The 23,740-nt window shown below is 46.2% G+C and overlaps 2 protein-coding genes across 2 annotated transcripts; both read right to left on the reverse strand.

The window, feature by feature from the left end:
- Nucleotides 1–2,015: 2,015 nt before the first annotated feature.
- Nucleotides 2,016–4,195, reverse strand: amer2 (APC membrane recruitment protein 2; the record flags this gene model as incomplete). The annotated part of the gene is given in 3 exon segments (XM_083685293.1): nt 2,016–2,077; nt 2,187–2,253; nt 2,255–4,195. Coding segments are annotated over 3 exon segments (2,070 nt in total).
- An 8,198-nt stretch (nt 4,196–12,393) lies between these two features.
- Nucleotides 12,394–23,719, reverse strand: mtmr6 (myotubularin related protein 6). Its single transcript, XM_083669484.1, has 15 exons — nt 23,520–23,719; nt 21,248–21,367; nt 19,247–19,409; nt 18,896–19,053; nt 18,465–18,593; nt 18,056–18,190; nt 17,567–17,699; nt 17,326–17,435; nt 16,869–16,994; nt 16,625–16,674; nt 16,197–16,290; nt 15,534–15,640; nt 15,070–15,204; nt 14,412–14,538; nt 12,394–13,046 (listed from the first exon to the last, which is right to left on the reverse strand). Exons 1-15 carry the CDS (start codon nt 23,541–23,543, stop codon nt 12,720–12,722), a joined length of 1,938 nt encoding a protein of 645 aa, XP_083525610.1. The 5' UTR covers nt 23,544–23,719; the 3' UTR covers nt 12,394–12,719.
- Between the last annotated feature and the right edge of the window lie 21 nt (nt 23,720–23,740).

Genomic DNA, 23,740 nt, shown 5'->3' on the forward strand with positions numbered 1-23,740 from the left:
TATCAATCAGTTCAATAATATTCAAGATAAATCACAATTGTAATTCAAATTACTCAGGAGAAACTCTAAAGATATTGACTAGATTCACAGACCAGGAATGTAAGCATTTTATAGTATGTCATTTTAACAATAATTAATCTTAAATATCCAGACATAGAAATGGATTGGGAATCTTCATCAGAAAACAACATAATCCCTTGTTGCTCTATAATAGCCCCCAAACATATCATTGGTGAAATGCAAGTGGCCCCACTCCCAGCCTAGCGTAGCCTGGTCCCCCCAGACCTATTTCACTATAGCCAGCTCTAATGACTGTCGTCATGCCAACATGAGTTCGCAAGCAGGGCCAGATCTACAGAAAGGCAACCAGGCTACTTCCTCCGCAAAACGGAGGGATAGACCAACAAGACAGAGACAAACAGTAAAGACACAGTCTGAAGATGTCATGCTGTACATTCAGATCCACATACAGATCCATTGACAGTCACAGATGGTGAAAGTGAAGAGCGATAGGCAGAACAGGACAGAAATTAGTGTCTACGATTTTTAAGGTGATGGGGCACAACCTCCCACCCCATACCGCAAATTAAAAAAAGAAACAGAAGAAACAGAAGTCCAACAGAAGAAGCTGGTGTATTCATAGTCAAGGTTCCGTGCATTGTCTTATTACATGAAGCGTTATTCTATAAAAACAGTATGAAAACCAGTGAGGAAAAAGGGATTCAGTAGAAAAAAAGCAGGTTGTGTTGTACAGTTTTAAGTCATTCAGTGTTTATAAGAAAAGAGAGAGAGAGAGAGAGATTGTATGTGTTTGTGTTTTCACTGGCATGCAGGTATGCGTGCATAGGTTTGAATGACTGTGTGTGTGTGTGTGTGTGTGTGTGTGTGTGTGTGTGTGTGTGTGTGTGTGTGTGTGTGTGTGTGTGTGTGTGTGTAAGTGTGTGTGTGTGTGTGTGTGTGTGTGTGTGTAAGTGTGTGTGTGTGTGTGTGTGTGTGTGTGTGTGTGTGTGTGTGTGTGTGTGTGCCAGTAAAAAAAGATTCCCCAGTGTAGACAGTGTTCCCTGATCTTGTATGGCGGGCACAGCATGCAGCGATTCCATTTCATCTCAACATTGCGTTTTTTTCTCAGTTGGTTATGACTGAAATCCCAGAGCAATTGAACCTACTGCTGTATTTCCCAGATTGCAGATTAAAATGAGATCCCCATAGTAGTGCCTGGTTTGAGAAGTGGAGAGTGTCCAGAGGAAGACCTCTAAGCTGAGATAGAAGCTGGTTCCTGTTGGTTTTTAAGATGTACTGTAGATGCAAATTGAAGTTCGAGGGACTTTGAGTTCCTACAGCAAAGGATTAGGAGGTAATTTGTTACAGATTAGATGATGACACACTCAAAATTCTTTCATTAGATGAGGCTGTTCTGGGTTAAACGGGATGCGTACGATAAAATTCAATGTTTTAAAAAAAGAAGAAAGGGAAAGGTGCCCTGATCATTTCTGGTGATGTGCAGGTGAAATCTGTGTCCGTATCTCAAATATCCATCAAGTCAAAAAGAGACAATGGTTGTCCAAAAGAATGTGGTTCTCATACTTTTTCTGCACCACTCGAAGACTTGAAAATGTCTTGTGTCCTGGTCCAAACGTAGCTAATAGCCATTTACCCAGTAGGACTTTGCCACAACCATCTAATGGACCAATAATTTGAGAGATACTTATCTAATGTGGCGTTCATGGGTTAGGGTTACTAACCCATGAACGGTACTAGGAAACTCCAAACTTTCCGACTTGGGAACCAAGTTTTTGAGATTGCATGAAGCATAAAGCTCTCCTCAGTCTCTCATGCCTGATCCTGGTTAAGTCCAGTGATTTTACAGTAAGTTCACAGGTGATCTGTCTGAAGTAAACCCAAGTCAATAAGGTGAACAGCAAGTCCAAATCCATGGCTAATTGTCAAGAGTAGACCTCCAAAACTTGTTAGATAGGTCAAAACTTATGACCTATCTCAAGCTTTTCAGAGTTTTCTCAAGACTTCCTCAAGTGAACAAATCCAGGGCTTGTGGCCAGGACCCAGACCAGGACCCCATCTTAAACCGTAACTCAAAAGGGATGAGAGCATTTAGAATTTAGAGGCGTTAAAGGCTAAAACTAGAGACCAGAGCCTTGAGTTTTCTTGGTCTGGACTCCAAGCCTTACTTTTGCAGCAATGTATCCAGTTCTGATCAAAGAGGATGTCTGTGGCTGAATTACTTCCTGTTGGCGGACTTGTTTCCAGAGCGACGAACGGGCACCTTGGAGATGGGGATTCTAGTACGAACTGGGGGAGGGGCTTGGGTCTTTGGCGGAGGGGGATTGACTTCAAGGACAGATGAGAGAGCTGATTGGCTGACAGAGTGGGGGGGTGTGGTCTGTCTGACACTGACCGGGATCTTGGAGTCACGAGGGAGGCTGGTGCTTCCCTTTATTGAACGAAATGAGGAAGAGGAGGATGAGGAAGGAGGTCTGGTCTGGGAAGGGGGGCTAAGTTTGTAGTCACCAGTGGAAGGGGAAGGAATGCTGGTCAGATCCTCTTCCTCATCTTCCTCCTCCTCTTCCTCATCTGACCTCTCTATGTCCTCTTCCTGGTTGTCGTAGAGGTCATAAAGGGCGTCGCCAGAGCAACTGTCGCGCGTCAGGCCGAGCCCCTGGTTACGCAGCAAGCCACCGTCATCGGGTGGCGCTGTGGGGGTTGCGGTGGGTGTGTCCCAGTAGCCCTCGTCACTAAGGGGCTCTTTCTCATTGGGAGAGGAGGGATGACGGACGTGTGTGTGTGGGAGGGGTGGCTTCCCTGCCCTGCTGACCCCCCCTCCTCCTCCCACCACCGGTATCTTACTGAGCCCCAGAACCTTCACCTGGGAGGCTTTACGATCCGTTCCCCTGGGGTTGGGGTGAGGACGGGGGAGGGCAGGGGAGTTGTCTCCCGTTGTGGGCAGCATGTGCCAGAGTCCTTGCATGTCGGCGTCATCGACCCCGTCGGGGCTGGCCATCTCCTCCCCCCCGCCCATGTAAGCGACTATGCCGCTGCCCGACGGCTGCTGCTGAGGAGGGGGGGGCATCCGCGCCCGGGCAGGGCCAGTGGTGGGGGTGGAGCTGGAATGTGCAACAAGGGCCGAGAGGGGGGGTTTGGCTGGGGAGCTGCGAAGAACACCTGTGACTCCCGCTCTCCCCCCTACTCCTCCCCCAACGTTCCCTCCTCCTCCGCTGCTGCTACTGCTGGTGGCGCTGCCCCCGTTCCCCCCTCCTCCCTCCTCCTCTGCATCAGCAATGATGTCACCGCAGCCCGTCAGCGAATCAAAGCTCTTGAGGGAACTGACGTCAGTGAAGAGGAGGGAGCAGAGCCGGTCCACCGACGGTTCCGAGGGAGGGTCGGCGGCACCACTGCAGCGGTCCAGAGGGGGAGTGACGGTAACAGCGGAAATAGCTTTGGAAAGGGGAGGGGCCCGGAGAGGGGAGGTGGAGGAGTTGTAGGGGGAGTCCAACTGAGTATTGGCAACAGAGTGTGTGGGCGACATGGTGATGCCGTTGGACGTCTCCGCCCCTTGGTTATTTGGCTCCGCCTCAAAGCTCCCATGATTCTCCTGGGGTATGCAAGGCTGAGGCTCGAGAGTCAGTGTGACGTCCTTCACCTCCTCTGGGACGATCAAGTCGCCCTCTCTCACCTCCGTCCCCTCCACCACCTCCCCCTCTCCCTCGATCGCCCTCTCCTTCCGCCTCCACCTCATGCTGCTGAAGAAGCCCTTTAAACCCCTCCCCCTTTTCCCAAACCTTGCCCCTCCACTCTCACTGGCTGCCCCACTTCCTCGTCTCAGCAGGGAGAAGAAGCTCAGCGATTTGCTGAGCGACCTCACCGGTCCCGCCTCCTGGCCAGTGGTCTCCTCCCCTCGCTGTCCGTCCATCTCTGTGGTCGTCAACCCGTCGTGCGTTCTACTCCTAACGAGTTCCGCGGCAGAATTCCCATTCACAGAATTCCCATTCACAGAGTTCCCGTTCTCAGAGTTCCCATTCCCGTTTTCCCCTTTGTTCCTGAGGGAGAAAAATCCAGCCATTCCAGAGCCCGTGCGGCGTTTCCCGAACAGCTTGAAGGCGGCTTTGTTGATCTTCCCTGATGGCTGGGGGTCGCATGGCGGGGCCGGAGGAGGCTCCACGCTCTCCGACTGCATCTCCATCATCTAACTGCCCAATCACTCTATCTCACGAGCTGCCTGTCCCTCTCTCTCTCTTTCTCTTTTTCTCTCTCTCTCTCTCTCCCTCATGCAGTCTGGTTCTCTTTCGCTCCCTCACTGGCTCTGTCTAACGCTTGCCTGTTGTTTTCTCTCCCTCCCTCTCTCTCTCTCCCTCTCTCTCTCTCTCTCTTTCTCTCACACACACACACACACACACCCCCACACACGTTGGGTGCTGCTCCCGACTGTATCCATGGCAACTGGGAGGGCTAAGCAGCTTTCGTCAGTGTTGGCGGGGAGCCAACATGCTCCTCCCTTCTCCGTCCTCCTCTCTCACTACACTCCTCCCTCTTTGCTGTCGCACCACCACGGATCCTTCTCTTCTTTTCTCTCTTTCAATTACTACTTTATTTTGACATCCCAGATTCATTTCTCCTGTTCCCAGTGTGTGTGTGTGTGTGTGTGTGAGAAAGAGAGAGAGGGGGCGAGAGAGAAAAACTGGCATGGATCTGCATCTGTAATGGCTTATGTACAGTATGTGTGTGTGTGTGTGTGTGTGATAACCATGTCATTGGCAAGGCTCTGAGCTGACAGCAGCCTGACATTACAGATTTATGAGGAAATGGAATTACTGCAGACTCAATATGGGCGGGCGTGCATGTGTGCGTGTGCGTGTGCGTGTGTGCGTGCGTGTGTGTGTGTGTAAGCAGAGGTAATGCACAAGTAAACAAAATTAAGCCTCCTTTTCAGTTGAAAAGACTGAGAGTTGCATTGGCTGAGTATTTTTCTATTGTTGCATCAGCGTGAGTGTGTGTGTGTGTGTGTGTGTGTGTGTGTGTGTGTGTGTGTGTGTGTGTGTGTGTGTGAGTGAGATATGTTGGATTTACATCGATTTGCTGATCAGGGGTATGAAGGGGATAACATAGGGATATAGATTTAGCTACATATTTCTGCCATGGTAGCATTCTCAACACACACACACACACACACACACACACACACACACACACACACACACACACACACACACACACACACATTCACTCACTCCAGTAGAGTTTGGCCAAGCCTTAGTAGAGCATATGGACCCTAACCCAGTACCATATGGAGCCAGGCACCAGGTGTCCAAGACGTTTGTGACTAGCCTGTGACAACCGCCCCAACGTCTCCCAGCTAAGCTCTTACAGCACATGAGTGTGTGTGTGTTTGAAAGAGTGTATTTAAGCCTTTTACTTTTACTAAAGAACCAGCACAATAAAAAGTCAACTCCTACTCATTACAGATAGTTGGAGAACACAATATAATACAATGAAATGAAAGGAAAAAAATCTCACACTTTATTTTTATTTTGTCTCCCTCATTCTTTCTATCTCCTTCCACACTTTCAATCTGTTTCTCTCACCATCTCTCTCTCTTTCTGTCTGTCCCCAATGCTTTGGTTTCTTCAACAGATTCAATAGGTATTGTCTTCTAAGATGACCCCTTTCTCTCTCATCCCCTCTTCCCTCCCTCCTCCTTACCCCCTCTTCTCTCCCTCCTCCTCACTTTTGGGCACAGACCCCTTCTTCCACCTCATTGCTATTGAACAATGTCTGCATTCACATGCCCGGGGCTACCAATACACACACACACACACACACACACACGCACACACACACACGCACGCACGCACGCGCACGCACGCACACACACACACACACACACACACACACACACACACACACACACACACACACACACACACACACACACACACACACACACTCACTCACAAGAGGGCTTCCCCAGAGCTAAGCTCTGGAGCGGATCTCCTTATGCCCTCTCCCACTCACCCTTCCAGAGTCAGCTTGCATAGACAGAGCCTTTCCACTCCTGCTTTACCGGCGGCCATGTTGCGAGGTCAATTCTGCATCTGTGAGTGATCCACAAATGAGCCCTGTCTGTGGAAGTTGAACCTCGCAACGTATGAGACTCATTAAGTGATATGTTTTAGTCTGACTTGAGAATTTGACCTGGATCAAAATACATGTCAAATACTTTAAAATACATAAGATACACAGGCTGTGCTTGTTTTAGTTTGTAATATGACCCCTTAATTGGGGTCAGTCTGGGCTCTCTCTCTCTCTCTCTCTTTCTCTCTCTCTCTCTCTCTGTCTATTGAGTTTTCTCTGTCAGGCCTCCTGGGTAAAGCTCTTCATAGTCACTAAATGGGACAGTTAGAGGACATTAGAGAGGCAGTGTGAGTGGGTCTGCTGTATGTGTGTGCATGTGTGTGAGAGCCTAATCTGTGCTATATGTGCTTTGCAATATGTGTGTGTGTGTGTGTGTGTGTGTGTGTGTGTGTGTGTGTGTGTGGTTGTGTGTGTGTGTGTGTGTGTGTATCCTTAAGGTTACATGTACATGGTTTAGCTCTTACCCTCCATCCTCTGCTTAATGGAAGAGCCCCAGGACAGATACAGTATATTGACGTGTGTGTGTAAAGTGTGTGTGTGTGTGTTTATTTACTCTGTGTTCAGACCAATGACTCAGTCCATTGATGGTTTGAGGCAGAAAGGGAGTGTGCTTGGCATAGAAACCATTATTGGATGAATCGGACATTGGAGAGCGGCCATACTGTGGATATCTATATGTCTTGTGTGTGTTTGTGTGTGTGTGTGTGTGTGTGTGTGTGTGTGTGTGTGTGTGTGTGTGTGTGTGTGTGTGAGTGTATGTGTCTGTCTCTCTCTGTGTGTGTGTGTGTGTGTGGGCGGATTGTGCAAGCTTTGAATATCTGTGACTTTCAGACACTCCAACCAAAAGTTGCCCCTGACGTGTCTATCGGATCAGGGGAGCAAACCTGACAAAGCTGGGTGTGAAACACGTCGTTCGTATTATTAAATTCTAAAGTTGGGGTTCTAAGTTTTGAATTTTGCTCCAAGATCACCTATTTCTCTTGACACATTATGGTGACATATGCATATGCTTTTATTTATGTTATGTGTTTTGTTAATGTGTTTGGCTTTTATATGATGTATAGTGTGTTGAGACATTGGTGAAAATAGACTTTAAAACTAAATAAACTTGAAACTTGTATCTTGATCTCTCTCGGATCATGTTAACCTCCCCGAATCCTAACCTTTTCAACTGGGGGAAGAATACTTATCTGACCATAGATACGACAAGGTTGTTCATCACCTGAACCTCCTCTGCACCACTAACTCATGTGCAAGAATCAGTCTCTATTTTCACCCCCTTTTGGCTCCAGGAGTCTGGCAGTAAGGAGGTGTAGGGAGGGGGGGTCTCCCCTGTGTGGCTGGGTCAGGATTAGACTATAAGCCTCTGTGTATGTGTGTGTGTGTGTGTGTGTGTGTGTGTGTGTGTGTGTGTGTGTGTGTGTGTGTGTGTGTGTGTGTGTGTGTGTGTGTGTGTGTGTGTGTGTGTGTGTGTGTGTGTTAACCCCTCAGGATTACCCCATGTGCTCTTTTGTTCCTGTAGTGAACAAAGAGCATATGGAGATAGATTAATGCCAATATTATTGTAAATAAAGTCACTGGCAAATGTGTACCATGACCTGTGAACAAAAAACACAAAGCACAAATATAATTTACTATCTACACACAAACATCTCTCGATTTGTATTTGTAAACAATTATTTTAATAAATGCAAAATGATTTGTAAATATAGCTAAATGTGAATAAATGCATTTATTACAAACATTTGCAAACAAATGTCACAATGTGTGAATAAAAACGAAAGCAGTGACAAACACCTTCCCAAAGTTATAAATAAAAGCTTTGTGTTGGTATCCAATCATTTCAATACAACACTTTAGGGTTATAACTTGAATCTGCATTTGTGGATCAAATTATGTCTGTGGATTTTGGCACAAACATGGAGAAATTATTCACAAATGAATCTCTGATTTGTCAAAGGATCATGGAGTTGTACTCCATTTATTTACAATAATATTGACATTAATATATCTCCATAAGAACAGCTTTAAACCCTATAGTGACTGACTTTAACAGACTTTAATACTGGTACATTAAATACACACTCCTATAGCACCATGTCATATACACACACGTATGCACACATTCCTATAAAAACACACAAGATACTTAAGGCACACAACAAACACACTCCGAACACACAAGCTTAAAGAGAGAATACACCTGACAGCCATTTGAACCATTGGGCTGTAGTGTCATGGCAGCGTGGAGAGAGAGAGAGAGAGAGAGAGAGAGAGAGAGAGAGAGAGAGAGATACACTCATTGGCCCTGAATTATGAAACAGTCATAGAAATAAGCATTGATTTGAACCGAGTTTAAATGATGCTTGGTTGATAAATCAGACATTCTTGTGCAGCAAACATGACATTTCCATACACCCCCATGTCACCTTATACAGTACCAGCCTGGAAGAACCAGCCTATTGTGCGATAGTTCACATTCTGTTCACCTCATGTATCACTGTGGCATTTAACAAATAAACGAGCCCTTGGAAAACGAATCAGCCCACTCTAAAAAACGATGTGGGTGGTTCACTGTAACAACTTGTTACCCGCCGTTTCTACTGTATCACAGAATGCAGTTGTTTTCATCACTTCAGTTACTTTGCTTTCCACTTGCATAGTTGCACAGGGATCTTGTCCCCCAAAAATGCACGATCAGCGCCACTTATTCACCCAAAATTGAACGTACTCTCAGTTCAGTAGAAGTAGAGAGTTGACCTGAGATTTGATCGTACCATAACACCATGTTCAAATTGATACTGTAAATCCTGAACCGCTTATGAAAATTAATGTAAGTAAGTACACTTTTTCATCATCAGATTTGTGCGTACGCTCGTTGGATAAATTAGGATCAGTGTATGTGCAGTCTAACCCCTCCACCAGACACTCTTTATAGTGTGTGTGCTTGTGTGTTTGTGAGAGTGTGACATTCACAATAGCCATTTAAACAAGTCCCCTCTGTCTTGGTGTATAAGGATATGCATGGGGCTTTAGAAAAAGTGACACACGAGAGTATAAAAGCGTGGGTAGTGGTACCACTTGTACCAGTGGTCTGTTTCTGCTGGTTGTTGTCTTGGGATGGTAATGACGTGCCGTTGTACACCCCCAGCTCTGACTGAAGAGTAGGGAGTGGGCTGCTGAAACTAGTTCACTGCTCATGGTGGTGAACATTCATAAAGAATTTAGGAGAATTTACTTCCCCAGTTACAACACAGCACAGATTCGTCATGCACTGTTGTACAATGATCCAGACCGATACTGAACAAAGTATGCACACACTCAAACACAGACGCACACTGGCACACACACACAGCTTATTTTATTTACGTGTCTCTGGGCATGTGACATTTTTCTGTGTTAGCAGGGATCAGATCGACATGGTAATGGCCCCATTTATAATTCCACTCCACTCCAGTACAGTCCAAATCCCATCTCAGTGTGTGTGTGTGTGTGCGTGTGTGTGTGTGTGTGTGTGTGTGTGTGTGTGTGTGTGTGTGTGTGTGTGTGTGTGTGTGTGTGTGTGTGTGTGCGTGTGTGATGTTGGACATTAGGTCTTTCTCAAGGATCAGAGATATGGTACAGTACAAGTTCCCGTTTTCATCCCATTCCCAGTTCAAATCAAAAAAGGGATGGTTCACTATTTCCAGACTTTTTTCAGGTTGTTGCACTGTTGTACAAGGATCCAGATCGGGTTTTTTTTTACGTGAAATTCATTGTTATGTATGGCAGCTCTAATGGAAGCATTGTGGGCATATACTGTAATATCATGCTCTGTAGAGCATGGAAATGTGAATTTCTAAACTAAACAAAGCGATTATACTTTTTTTGGGAGATAATACCTTACATTAGGTGTATGACGAGTGGCCAGTGGCAGCTGTAATTACTAAATAACTAAGATTTGCACATCAAAACCATCTGGATTGTTGTACAACAGTGCCACTACGTTGCTTTCACCAAACAACTCATTATCAAAACAGGCATCCCTTCATTATACAGTCCCTTCAGGATTCAATGTACAATCAACCATTGCTTGTGTATTTTGCGAGGGCTTGCAATTTTAACTGCACTCTTACCACATAAAAGGGTCCAATCAAAAAAGGAATTTTGATCGAACATATCAAAAACCATTTTTTTTCTGTCAGCATGTTGACTTGGTGGATGGTGGATGACTGACAGGAAGAGCAATGGACAAATCTCATTTGCCTACAAAAATATGAGCTAAAGACACTATTATAAAGTATTTCCCAATGTTTTACACCATAGTGGGGACAGTTGTTTAGTACTGCAATATAGTGCTGGAACACAAGAGAAAGTCAGCAATCTTTTTATAACTGAGCACATAGTAAATGTTATTGCTTCAAATGAAATGAACATTAATTAAATACAAAAAAAAAAAAACATTGCAAAATAAAGCATTCTTGGGTGCAGATATCACAAAAAAAAAAAACACAGCAAGGGACTGATTATACAGCCCAGAGGCAGAAACTCACTTAGAAAGGACTGGCTAAAACCGTTATTACCTGATAATGACATTCGCTGTTCACTGTTTTCTTCCATTTTCTTCAACTGTTGCAAGCTAGCATAGGCAACAACTCTCTGAAAATAGTACTACCCGGGTGCACATAACAACAGGCATGTGGGGGAATGTAACATCCAATGAAATTGCGAGCACATTCTCCCATCGCTCTGTCCAGTTCAATCCAAGCCAGATCGGCTAATAAAAATTTCTCCAGACCTCCAAAAGAGGCTTGAGAACAACATGATTTGGAGGTATAGCTACGGGAAACGACTTTGTATCTGACTAGGGAGTCTAGGGAGGTCCTTTGAAGGGGCTGTGCCCTACACTAGTTCGTGCACCCTCTGTAACGTTTATCTTGTATGTTTTTTTAATTGAACGAACCATGAGGTATGTTTGTCTTGAGAACCGCCCCCTTACTTTTCGCTCCAACAAAAGGAGGAAGGAACGAGATGCCTCACCCAAATGCAAATACTGTACAAAGTAAGTATACTAAATGATAGTTTTTATTAGAGATTTAAAAGAAGACAGAGTTTGCCAGATTTATGTCTCCAGGCAGGCAATTCCAAAGTCTAGGGGCCCTAATGGCAAAAGCCTGGTCACCTTTAGTTGTCGGTCTAGACTTCAGTCTAGACTAGGAACAGTCAGTAGAGCCTTGCCTGAAGATCGAAGGCTCCGCTTCTGTTCATTTAGTGTTAGAAAGTCTGCAATGTATACTGGGGCATAAACCATGTCTTGCTTTATAAATAACCAATAGAATCTTAAAATCAATTCTAGTGTAACAAGGCTAAAATTGGTGTGATGTGATCACTTCTCTAACTTCTGGTTAAAATGCTCTCAGCTGCAGATGAGAGACCTTTCCACTGAGGCAAGAATATAGAGACCAGCAATAAACTAGTCAGGAAGAAATAAAAGCATGGATGACTTTCTCCAGGTCAGCAAAGGACAAGAATGACCTTATTCTGGAAATATTTCTCAACTGATAAAAAAAAAAACATGACTGAACAACCCTTCAAGAAAGTAATCTCCCTTTCTGACGATATAAGATAGATAAGACCCAAAGCAGAGGAGCTTATAGGCGACTTGTTTAGCAGTAGGCGATAGAGTTTTGCATAGTGTCATTTCGAAAAGCAACGTGACTTTTAATAATCCCGTTTTTTCATCAGATGTTTGTTTTTAATCAGATAGGACGCAACAAAATCGACTTCCACTGACATTCAGATCACACTTGAACATGGTCCTTTCGGATGATGGAAAACTGTTGATGCCAAAAGGCTTGCAATGTTAAAACTGGTTTATCCAACGTCAATTTGATTTGGCAGAGGATTGAGAGTAAAGTCTTGACAGCAAAATCTGTACCTGGCATCCTCCCCATTTGAAGGATTTCATCATTCACAGTGTAGTGTACAATTTGGAACATGCAAAACGAAATCAGCTCAAGAGAAACAGATGTTGTGGGCATCAAGAGATGAGTGTAGACATTCTCAGAGTAGTATAGAGTGCATATGTAGCCAGCAATAATGCCCATCCATGACCCATAAACACACACACTGTAGTTGAAACACATGCACACGCACATACACACACACACTGTCAATATAACCTTATCCTTTGATGATGCCTACTGTATGGGCCTCAATGGGATAAATGAAGTCATAGTGAATCCAATTCAACATGCAGACACAAACAGATCCTTTTGATATTCATCTCTTCATTTATTCTCTTTAGTGCTTTTCAACATTCATAAAAAAACAAAACAAGCCTTTCTATGTGCAGTTAATGCCCCACTGCTGCTTTCCATAGAGATTTACAATTCAGACATACCATCAGATCCACCGGCGCCAACTCAGGAACACAATCAAATGCAACTCACACTCTCACACACACACACACACACACACACACACACACACACACACACACACACACACACACACACACACACACACACACACAGCATCCCTCCCCCTACCCCCTCCAGTCCAATCTCTCCCCTCCACTCCCATACAACTGCCCCTCAGCAGGTCATGCGCGCCACCCCGAACTCTAGGCTGACTACGCCTGGCTCTGCCTTGGCCTCGTATGTCCCCTGCAGCTCTCCGTAGCTCTGCCGGTGCTCTGTGGCGCTGCTGCCCTCTACTGTCCTCTCTGTGTCACTGCACTCAGTGGCCTCCTCTCCCACCTCCTCCTCCTGCTCCTCCTGCTGCCGCTGTGCTTCCTTCCGGCTGAGTGGGGGCCCCAGGATTAGGGAGTGGGGCCGAGGAGGGGGGAGGGAGCGACGGTCCCTAGTGGGGTGCTGCTGGGGGTCCAGGGGAGGGGGGTGGACTCCCAGCTTCTGTAGCCTCTGAAAAGACAGAGAGAGAGAGAGAGAGAGAGAGAGAGAGAGACAGACAGACAGACAGACAGACAGACAGACAGACACGCGCAGACACACACACACACACACACACACACACACACACACACACACACACACACACACACACCAATTAACTCTGAGTGGGCAGCAGTGTCCTTAGAGCGAATAGCTACTGTACATGCATTGTAACTGAATTAAAATAAGCAGAGAAGCGGTCTTAAAGCTCCATCGTCGCTAGCTTATCCAGATAACCTACAATGAGGAGTAGGCTACTGGGAATAGCACCGACTCTACACCACAGCTAGCTAGCTAGCTTTAGCTTAATTCCTGCACTATTCCTATAACCAAAGACAGGGATCTGGTGGTTGAATTAGTATTGATTCAGTTATGTGGTTGTCACAAAGTGTTGGTGCTCGTACTAGCTGATCAATGACATCTCTGTGTCCCCGACTCCTGCTCTGTCTGAGACAGTCAATATGGGTGCTGTGATCTTCTGCAGCCAAGCCACCCACACATCCAGTTGCTGTGCGATGTTTATAAACAATGAAGGCAATCTATTGATACGCAAGGAACCTTGTAATGCTTTTTATAATCAATCAAACATTTCTGAACTCAATTGGCAAGGTCTTATAAACCTATACAGGCTGGGCACCATGAAAGACATCAGACACTTCATCATATGGTAGAAGTTCCTGGTGGTGATCCCCAAGCGGGATGTGTTAGAACCCTTTATTTGACAGCCCGGTATTAAGATGGTACTTACTTAGAAAGTACCGGGTGAAATGAATAATAATTATGAATATTAATGGCTCTTAATGGTGGTCAAACAGGTGGTACCGATCAAACTGGTGGTACATGTTCCTCCAGAACCTGACACACGTGCACACGCAGACACTGGCTCTTTTAGAAAGCACCACTATGTGTTATTATCAAACGCTTTATTTGCCACACAATCAGATTGTTAGGAATGTGTTATGTATTGCACCCCCCCACACAACACACACATGCACAGGGAGACACAAACACACAACACACACATGCAGTATCCCTCCCTCTACCCTCTCCAGTCCAATCTCCCCCGCCCACTCCCCTACAACTGCCCCTCAGCAGGTCAGGCGAGGACAGGGCAGGTCAGGTCGGCACCCTGGAGCAAGTAGGGGATAAGTGGGGGGGCAACAACGGCAGTGGCACCTTAAATATGATGCCAGCAACCCTCCAGCTCACATCCGGCTCCCTCCTGGGGTGGGGATCGAACCAGCGACCTGCCGATTGCTGGCCGGCCTCTCTACCCTCTAGGCTAGCTACCCCAGTACCATGGACACACAGTACATGATGAGCAGCGGTACTCACAGCCTCCAGCGCCTGCAGGGTGATCTCCAGTTGGCGGTTATTCTCTTTCACCGTCAGCACGTTCTTCAGAACAGACTGGCGAGGGTGCATGGACCGATCAAACTGGTGGTACATGTTCCTCCAGAACCTGACACACGTGCACACGCAGACACACACATTTAGCATGAGGCATTAGAAATGAAAGATACAGTGCCCTACATAAGTATTGGAAAGAGGAAGCATTTAGTATTTTATATTTGTTTTAGTTCTATACACCAACAGTTTGGTGTATACAAACAATTAGCTTTAATTCAATGTTTTCTTTTTTCTCATTGGTTTCACCATTTAGAAATTACAACCCTTTTTAGACACAGTCCCCCTATTTGGGGGCACCAAAAGTATTGGAAAATTGGCTTGACAGGTGTTTCTGGATAGTCAGGTGTGCTCCGTCACATCATTTGTGCAGGCATAAGAGAGCTGTCAATGTCTAGTACTGATTCTAGGCTTTGGATTTGCCTTTGGAGTCTGCTATTAGTGTCTGTCAACATGAGGACCAAAGAGACGTCAGTGAAAGTGACAAAATGCTTCTTTTCAATACTTATGGAGGGCACTGTAGCTGCTGCATGTGTTAAAAAGAAGAAGAAAGAGAGACAGAACTAAAAGGAGGAGTGATACTCACTTAAAGTGGCAGGGCAGGGTGGAGGGCTCCAGGACTGGGTGGGCCTCTACGTAGGCCAGGCTGTAAGCTGGGTTCAGGTAGTTGTTCTGCTCACTCAACAGGAACCCCCAGAGAGAGTGAGTCTTTTCCCTCAGTCTGAGAAAGAGAGAGAGAGAGAGAGAGAGAGAGAGAGAGAGAGAGAGAGAGAGAGAGAGAGAGAGAGAGAGAACATGAGTGAGTGTGTGTGTGTGTGAGAGAGAGAGTATGTAATTAAGTGAGTGTGTGTGTGTGAGAGTGAGTCATTGTGAGTGTGTGTGTGAGTGAGAGAGAGTGAGTGAGTGAGTGTGAGTGAGAGAGAGTGAGTGAGTGTGAGTGAGAGAGAGAGAGTGAGTGAGTGTGTGTGAGTGAGAGAGAGTGAGAGCCATTGTGAGTGAGTGTGTGAGTGAGTGAGTGAGTGAGTGAGTGAGTGAGTATGTGTGACTCACCGCAACTCTTCTCTCTGTCTCTGGTTGTTGCCCAGGAAGTTGCCGTACTGGCAGGAGTGGACATGCTCATGGATCTGCAGCAGGAGCCACTCGCTGAACTCAAACGCCTGAGGATGACACACACACACACACACACACACACACACACCAATGGGATGAGATACCATTATAAGATGTCAAGCACTTTTGAGAAAAGCGCTATATAAATTAAAAATCATCACACATCACTGTGATCCTCAAACACCCACACCCACGGCCATGCCCACACCCACCCCTACCTGGTAACCCAACACTAACCCTAGCCCACACCCACCTGGTAAACTAACCCTAACCCTAACCCACACCTACCTGGTAACCTAACCCTAACCCATACCTACCTGGTAACCTAAACCTAACCCACACCTACCTGGTAACCTAACCCTAACCCTAGCCCTAACCCTAACCCACACCTACCTAGTAACCTAACCCTAACCCACACCCACCTGGTAACCTAACCCTAATCCTAACCCACACCTACCTGGTAACCTAACCCTAACCCTAGCCCTAGCCCTAGCCCTAACCCACACCTACCTAGTAACCTAACCCTAACCCACACCTACCTGGTAACCTAACCCTAACACACACCTACCTGGTAACCTAACCCTAACCCACAACACCCCATACCTGTGGGAACTGCTCAGTGAGCTGCCACACACACTCCAGAAACTGTGTGAAGACTGGGGACACCTCCTTAGAGTCCCCATCCAACTGGTCACACCTGAGAGAGGGGAGGGTGAAGAAGGCCATACACACATCAAAAGGGTAGAACAGTCACACAAGAAGACATTTTTTAATAATATTAATATATATATATATACACACACCCCTTCATTAAATACATTGTGTTGTACCTCTTCATAACCAAAGAAAATAAGGACTTATTATGTTTTTGTTGACATAGGAGATTTTGAAGACAAATGATGTACATACAAACGTCAAAATGGGTAGAGTAGTCCCATGCAGAAATCCCTGATAGCTGCTTTAAAAAGGAGGCTAACCTAGAGGTCTACGTGGCGACAAGGGATGGGGACAAACACAGCAGTAAACCTCACCTGTCAGCAAACTTGTGTCCGAAAGAGATCCAGTCTTTCTCTACGAGAACCTGAAACAGAGACGGTGCCTCCTCTAGTGAATACAATCTTGCAGAGACCTTTCATGCTGTTTCTCAGTATCTAAGGCACATGAATGGCCACTCCCCTTTCATAGCCTATTCCCAGAGGGAGCCGTACGCAAACCGTTGGACTGTGCCAAACTGGCCACTGATGTGGGAGTGTGGGTGAGGTGCTGGGGTCGTACCATGAAGCCTTTGATGGTCCTGTAGTAGGGGTCCATGAGAAGAGACCCCAGGGAGCAGACCTGAGCTGTGCGATCCCACCCGTCTGAGCAGTGGACCAAGACACTGGCCCCCTCCACTGTTACTGCCTGGGAAGCAAAGAGGGGTAGAGAGAGAAAGAGAGAGAGGAGGGAGGGTGTGAGAAGAAAGAGAGGGAAGGGGAGGGGGGGGGGGGATAAAGATAGAGAGAGAGACAGAGAGAGAGAGAGGGAGATGGAGAGATTAGACATGAGCGGCGTTAGTTGTGTAGTGAAGTCAAGAGATGGTCAGAGGGGGTCCAATAGTCTCTCTCCTCTATTCCCCGCAGTCTTCCCCCTCATTTCCTTCTCAAAGCCCATTGGAGGAGAAGATCCAAGGTCCCTCCCCTTAGATCCAATGCGTCCTGAGCAGGAAACCAGGGGGAAAGGAGGAAACACTAACCTTGGCGAGGAAGATGGCGGCGTCTACGACGGCCTTGACGTGCCTGAGCCAGCCACAGCTCTCCAGCCCCAACAGGTAGTCGTTGACAGAGAGAGAACGAGTGCCCACCACTGGAGGAGGGAGAGAAGGTGGATGGAAGGAGCGAGTGAGCGCCTATTTTCACTGTGTGTGTTTGTGTGTGTGTGTGTGTGGGGTGGGGGGGGGGGGGTGGGGGTTGGGGGAGTAGGGTTGTGTTTCTGACCTTCCAGTAGTTTCTGCAGGCTGGTCCTCATCACATGGATGTTCTCAATTCCCACAAACTGGAAGCGGATGTTGGAGTAGTTGTCTTCATTCTCATAGCCTTTACCTGCTGCTCGGTTAGCTAGGGCATTCAACTGCAGAGAGACAGAGAGGGAGGGACAGATATGGGGGGGAAGGGGGGAGTGTAAGAAAGGGAGGGAGGAAGCAAGGACACTTTGGAACCCTGTTTAATGACTATTTGTTGCTTCCACACCACACTAATGTCTTTTCATGCTATATATCCACTTGAGTAGCAGGGGAATTGAAGATCCATTGAAGTCCACAGAGGGGAGGGGCTTTGCTCTAGTGAGCTGGACTGGGATAGGCTGTGTCTGCAGAGGGAGAAGGGGCTTTGCTCCAGTGAGCTGGACTGGGATAGGCTGTGTCTGCAGAGGGAGGAGGGGCTTGGCTCCAGTGAGCTGGACTGGGTTAGGGGCAGTGCAGGGGGTACCTTGGGCCTGGTGTCCATGACGTAGACAAATCGGCTGTTGTGATTGGCCCGGCTGATGGCCTGCAGCATGCTCTCGTCCTCCAGGCATCGCGCGCTGAACCCAGAGAGGGGCTGGCTGCACCGACACACCGCAGCCTGCAACGCGGAGCACAGAGCACACCATCAGACAGTTAGGAATCACTCACACTCTCATTCACACTGCAGAGCCTAACCCGAGCTAAGGGTTAGATTGGGCTGGCCTGGTGTAGGGTGTTGGGAGTACGGTTTAGGGTGTAGGGAGTAGGATGTAGGGTTTATGGTGTAGGGTGTAGGGAGTAGTGTTTAGGGAGTAGGGTTTAGGGTGTAGGAAGTAGGATTCAGGGTGTAGAGAGTATGGTGTAGGGAGTAGGGTGTAGGGTATGATAGTAACCTTCTTCTCCTGGTAGAAGTATGTGAGTACAGGGAAGCGTCCTTTGCTTCTGAACTTGGAGCTCCCCACGATGATGGGTTTACTGGCTGTGATGGGCACATACAGGTTCCGTGGGTACGTCTCACACACCTGAAACACACGCGCACACACACACACACACACACACACACACACACACACACACACACACACACACACACACACACACACACATTTTGTGAAGTAGCCAGTAAACAAAGTTTTCTTCAGCAAATATTTGAAAACAATTCACTCCTGGTTGCTTGGCATGACTCAAACTGTTAAATGACTATCACTCAAATAATACCACTAATATCAACCCAGCTCTGTGTTACTGTAATACCACTAATATCAACCCAGCTCTGTGTCTACATATTGGACTTAAGACCCCACTTCCACTCAGCTCTACCCACCTTGTAGTCCCTGTTGACGTCGGTGAGCTGCCATTGGTCACAGGGGACGCCCATTCTCTCAAACTCCGCCCCCAGGTCAATTAACTGCCATCCCTCCTCTCTTTGCTGATCATTCTGCTTGGGGTTATAGGAGAAGGCATAGAGCTCCTCATAGGATACTGCAGGGAGGGAGGGAGGGAGGGGGGGAGGGAGGGAGGGAGGGAGGGAGGGAGGGAGGGAGGGAGGGAGAGAATGTATTAAAATGGTATGTTATGTAAAATGGATTTATTTAAAATGGAGTTAGAGGATCTTTCCATCAAGTATGGCTGACACAAGTCCATTAATTTAAAGGAAACACACACACACACACACCTGGTCGTAGCAGTCTGAGCAGTGAGCTGTAGATGTCGTGGCAGTCTCTCTCTCTCTGGACCACAAAGTGGACGACACGAAAGTTACGGCACTGGATGACCAAGGGACAACCGCTTGTGGTCAAAGACAGCTTCTCCACAGAGGCTATGTGGTGGTGCAGGATCTAGGGGAAATAAACAAATGAGTATGTGAATGAGCCAATGAGGTTAACTAATATCTGATGACATAAATAAGCTAATTTTATTTATGATTAAATGATAGGGAGCATGAAAAGGACAAAGCATCAAAGCACCATATTCAATTAGCAAACCCATCGGGATTCTAACCCTGGGAAGTTATTAGCATGCGCATTCATCAGAATAACTCATGATTAGCAGATCACATTAGCGCACACACAAACACACACACACACACACACACACACACACACACACACACACACACACACACACACACACACACACACACACACACACACACACACACACACACACACACACACACACACACACACACACACACACACACACACACACACACACACACACACACACACTTAAAATGCTGATCTCACCAGCAGTAAGTCAGACAGTATCTCAGCCAGTCTTCAATATTTTATGAGCCGAAAAATTCTGACTCACAGACTACTAAATTCTGAGTCACAGACTACTACTTCCAAATTAATGTATACACAAACTACAATGGTCAAGTGAAAAGAAGTCACTTGCCGTTTTGGAGGCACACACAAGAGGGTAGAGCTTCACTGACATGAATATTTTGATATTTGGCTGCTAGCACACAGTCACACACACACAGTCACACACACACACAAACTTTCCCCATGCTCAGCACTACAGAAGGAAGGCAGGAAAGGAAGTCTGGCAGTGCCTCTGTTGTAATCTCTTGACAAAGCAAAAAGACTGAAACTGAATACAGCCAGCCAGGGGAATGACGGACACTTCATTTCATTGGAACACTTTTGCTACCAATGCGATTAACTAAAGGCCCTGTTTGCATGCATATACCCCCCCCGCCGGTGAATCGGTCATCTAACATGATTAGATTAGTCAAAGCAAACTTTCACTGCATTGCTTTCACCAATCAAGTCAGATCAGTGATGTCTTGAAGGTAGAGCGTAGGTAGGTAGGAAAGATGCATGTTATGAGTGTTCAAACATGTCCATAAGAGGCCGCCCTCCCTTGTTTCCTTAACTTAGTGGTTGAGGTGAGAAGGGGAGAAGCCCATCAGACTTATAAACTTTGATTCATGAATCCTCTTTCCTTCTCTTACTCAATCCCTTTTTCTTCTCATTCCCTCCATCCTACACACTCCGTCCTCCACTTTCCCCCCCTGGCACTGCCAACATGTTACCAAGGCGACATCAAACCAGGCTTTGCCAGTATGAGTACCCTAGCAACAGTTGTCACGACGGCCGGGTAGACAGGACTAACCTGGTTCCCACTGAGCTTAAACAATAATCCTCTTTCAGTGCAAGACAGACAATAAACACCACACACACACACACACACACCTTGCCGCACTACTTTCTCACACACACGGCCAAGCCCACGCACAGACACCTCCCTGAAGAAGCTTATGTGTGGTTTTCGTGTGTAAACGTGTCGCTTTTTGGGGGTTTTTGTTTTTTATACTATTTTTGGAGTCACGTGTGTGTTGATTACTTTGTCTTATGATGACTGTTGGATAGATGATTCACTTACTTAAACAAATGTATTGTTGTAAGTCGCTTTGGATAAAGGCGTCTGCTAAATGCCATAAATGTAATGTAAATGTAAATATGTGTGCACTGTAGGCCATGGTGCTAGACCACTGGACCACCCCACCACACATTTGTCTCATTTATCTCCTCATTTTAACACATCAACTTGTAGGCCTCATTCAAAAATGAACCATTGTAGTCGGCTCTGAAAAACGGCATTCTCTGCTCGAGTGTAGTAAAGTGTTTAGTTGTTGTAATCACAGTGGTTCTTCTCTCCTCACCCATATCTCCTGTGCTCCAGCGGCGTTCCCCTCTACGAAGATGAGGTGTGTGGCTGTGAGGTGCAGCGTACCGCTGGTGGTCTTGTTACTGAAGCGATCCAACAGGCGCACCTGCTCCACCTGCACAGACACAAACACAGTTACACACTGATCAACACAGGTCAGCAAACACAGATCAGCAAACACAGGTCAGCAAACACAGGTCAGCAAACACAGGTCAGCAAACACAGGTCAGCAAACAAAGGAACACATGTCATTCATACCAAATGTTCAACACGTGGCAGGTATGTCAATCACAGCTAGGTAGGCCTAATTAACCAGCATGTATGCCTGTCAGGAAGAATGTTTGACTGTCAAGAAGATCAGCAACAGGGTACGCAACTGTCAATCAAACAAAGTGTATGCCGATAAATGAAGGCCGATTGACAAATATCATAAGTGTGTTATCATATAATTTCTTTCCAAAGCGACTTACAGTATGTACACAAGTGAATCAACTGTACGACAGTCATCGTAAGTCAAACCTTCGATAAGAACAAGTGCCATCGCCAGTCACAGTGCTAGAGAAAGGAAGAAACTTTATTTTCTTTGTCTCTTAAAAAACAATAATGTAGGGTGTTAGAGGGTAGAGAGGTCAGCTAAAAGGCGTAGGCTAGTCCTGCCAATAATTGCCACTGATTTGCACGATCATCTTTTCTGCGCTGATGTTGACTTTAACCCTTTTATGCGAGCAAAGACACACACGCACACACACACGACTCCGATCACATGCCGTGTTAAAACCTTTAGCCCTACCAAGTCCTCACATACTGACACAGTCTAAAGTTGTCTGGCACCTGGCACCGCCATCTCTACGAGGATGTAGTGGTCGCTCTGCTCAGTCACGGCTCTTCTCTGTCTTGGTGCCCCAGTGGTGGAATGAGCTTCCCACCACTGTCTGGACGGCAGAGTCGCTACCTATCTTCCGCTGTAGACTAAAGACCTGTCTCTTTAGGCTACACCTGAGCTCTTTCTCCCCAGACTTCTCCTGCCTATTGTACATTACCTGAACTTGAGGAAAAAAATACAAAAAACGAACTTGTTTTCTTCTTTTCTCGAGCACTGTGACTGTCAATGGCACTTGTTCTTATTGAAGGTTTTACTTACTGACTTACTTTACTTAACAAATGTACTTATTGTAAGTGGTTTTGAATAAAAGTGTCTGCTAAATTACTTAAATGTAAGTTGGGTTAAACACTGACTCATTTGACTAGACTTGACTGTGGTGAAGAATAAACAAAAGCGTTTTTTTTTTTTTTTTTTTTTTTTTTTTTTACAATTGAGTGTAATCATATTTTTTAGGTAATCATCACTGATCTGATGTGACAGCTGTGTAGTGTAGCACTTGCTTTTATCTATACAAGTTAGATCAACAAGTTAGATCAGACAGCGAATAGGCTACCTCAAAGAAGAGAGGAAGAAAGGATGGACAGAACCAAAACCACCCATAATTCACACTCCTGCATCCCACCACCTCCCACCCAGCAATTAAGAATTAAGAAATTGTATCTCTGTTTTTAACTGACACTTTTCCGGCGTGTGTTTGTTTTGATCATGTGACGTGTTGATGGGTGGGGTGGAGCGGGCTGCAAGTGTGAGATTTGCATGGTTTTGGCTCTGACCAACTCTATTCTATGGCTAAACATATGCAGTCAGCAGTCACTTTGACGTTGCTAGTGACGGTTGTACCCCATGATCGGCCACACTGAATGTATTAACAGGAACAACCAGCTAATTTAATTGATTCGATATCGTGTTCTGCCAAGGAGGCCAAGGCCAGGCCAAGCAAGCGACCGGCTCGCTTTAAAACATTTTACTGGCGCACATCACATAATCTGACAGCAAGGGCCAGCAGAGAGAGATATAACTAACCGGGTTATAAAACATGACTGGCTAGCTTCCTGTTTCATCTAATGTGTGTATTAAAGATTCACTGAGCTTTCCTCTCCACACCCTGTTTGTTCGGAATCACCAACCAAAGCACCAGGCTCATTTTGACAATTTCTGCCTCAATCTTTTTCTGGCCGTTTCTTCTGACAGTAGGTAGCTAGTTTGGCTAACCTATTTTGGAACCAAACAAGTCGCACCATGAGCCGAGTGGTATTGCAATTATAAGAGCATCATGTTGATATTAGCGCTACACCTGACAAGCATCCAAGATGTGTTACTAGCTACCAAAAATGGTGGAGAAATAACTAGCTAGCTGTTAGCTACTGCTCCTCCGCTTGCTTACCTTTGGCGTTCGGATATGTTCCATGATATCCCTGCTTCAGTGAGGACAGTCAGCTCAAGCAAAGATTAAAATGTTCTCCCTTGATATATAATCTCGCTCATCGGCTCATCAAGCTTACTCGCGACATACGTTGTGAACTTGTGTATTTACAATGTAATGATGTTGTTTAGCCAGCGAACGCTTCCTGCTTGTGTACTCATATGTTGCGTCCTACTTCTCCA

The sequence above is a fragment of the Argentina silus genome (genome assembly GCF_951799395.1).
Source record: "Argentina silus genome assembly, chromosome: 1".
In the NCBI taxonomy this organism is placed as follows: domain Eukaryota; kingdom Metazoa; phylum Chordata; class Actinopteri; order Argentiniformes; family Argentinidae; genus Argentina; species Argentina silus.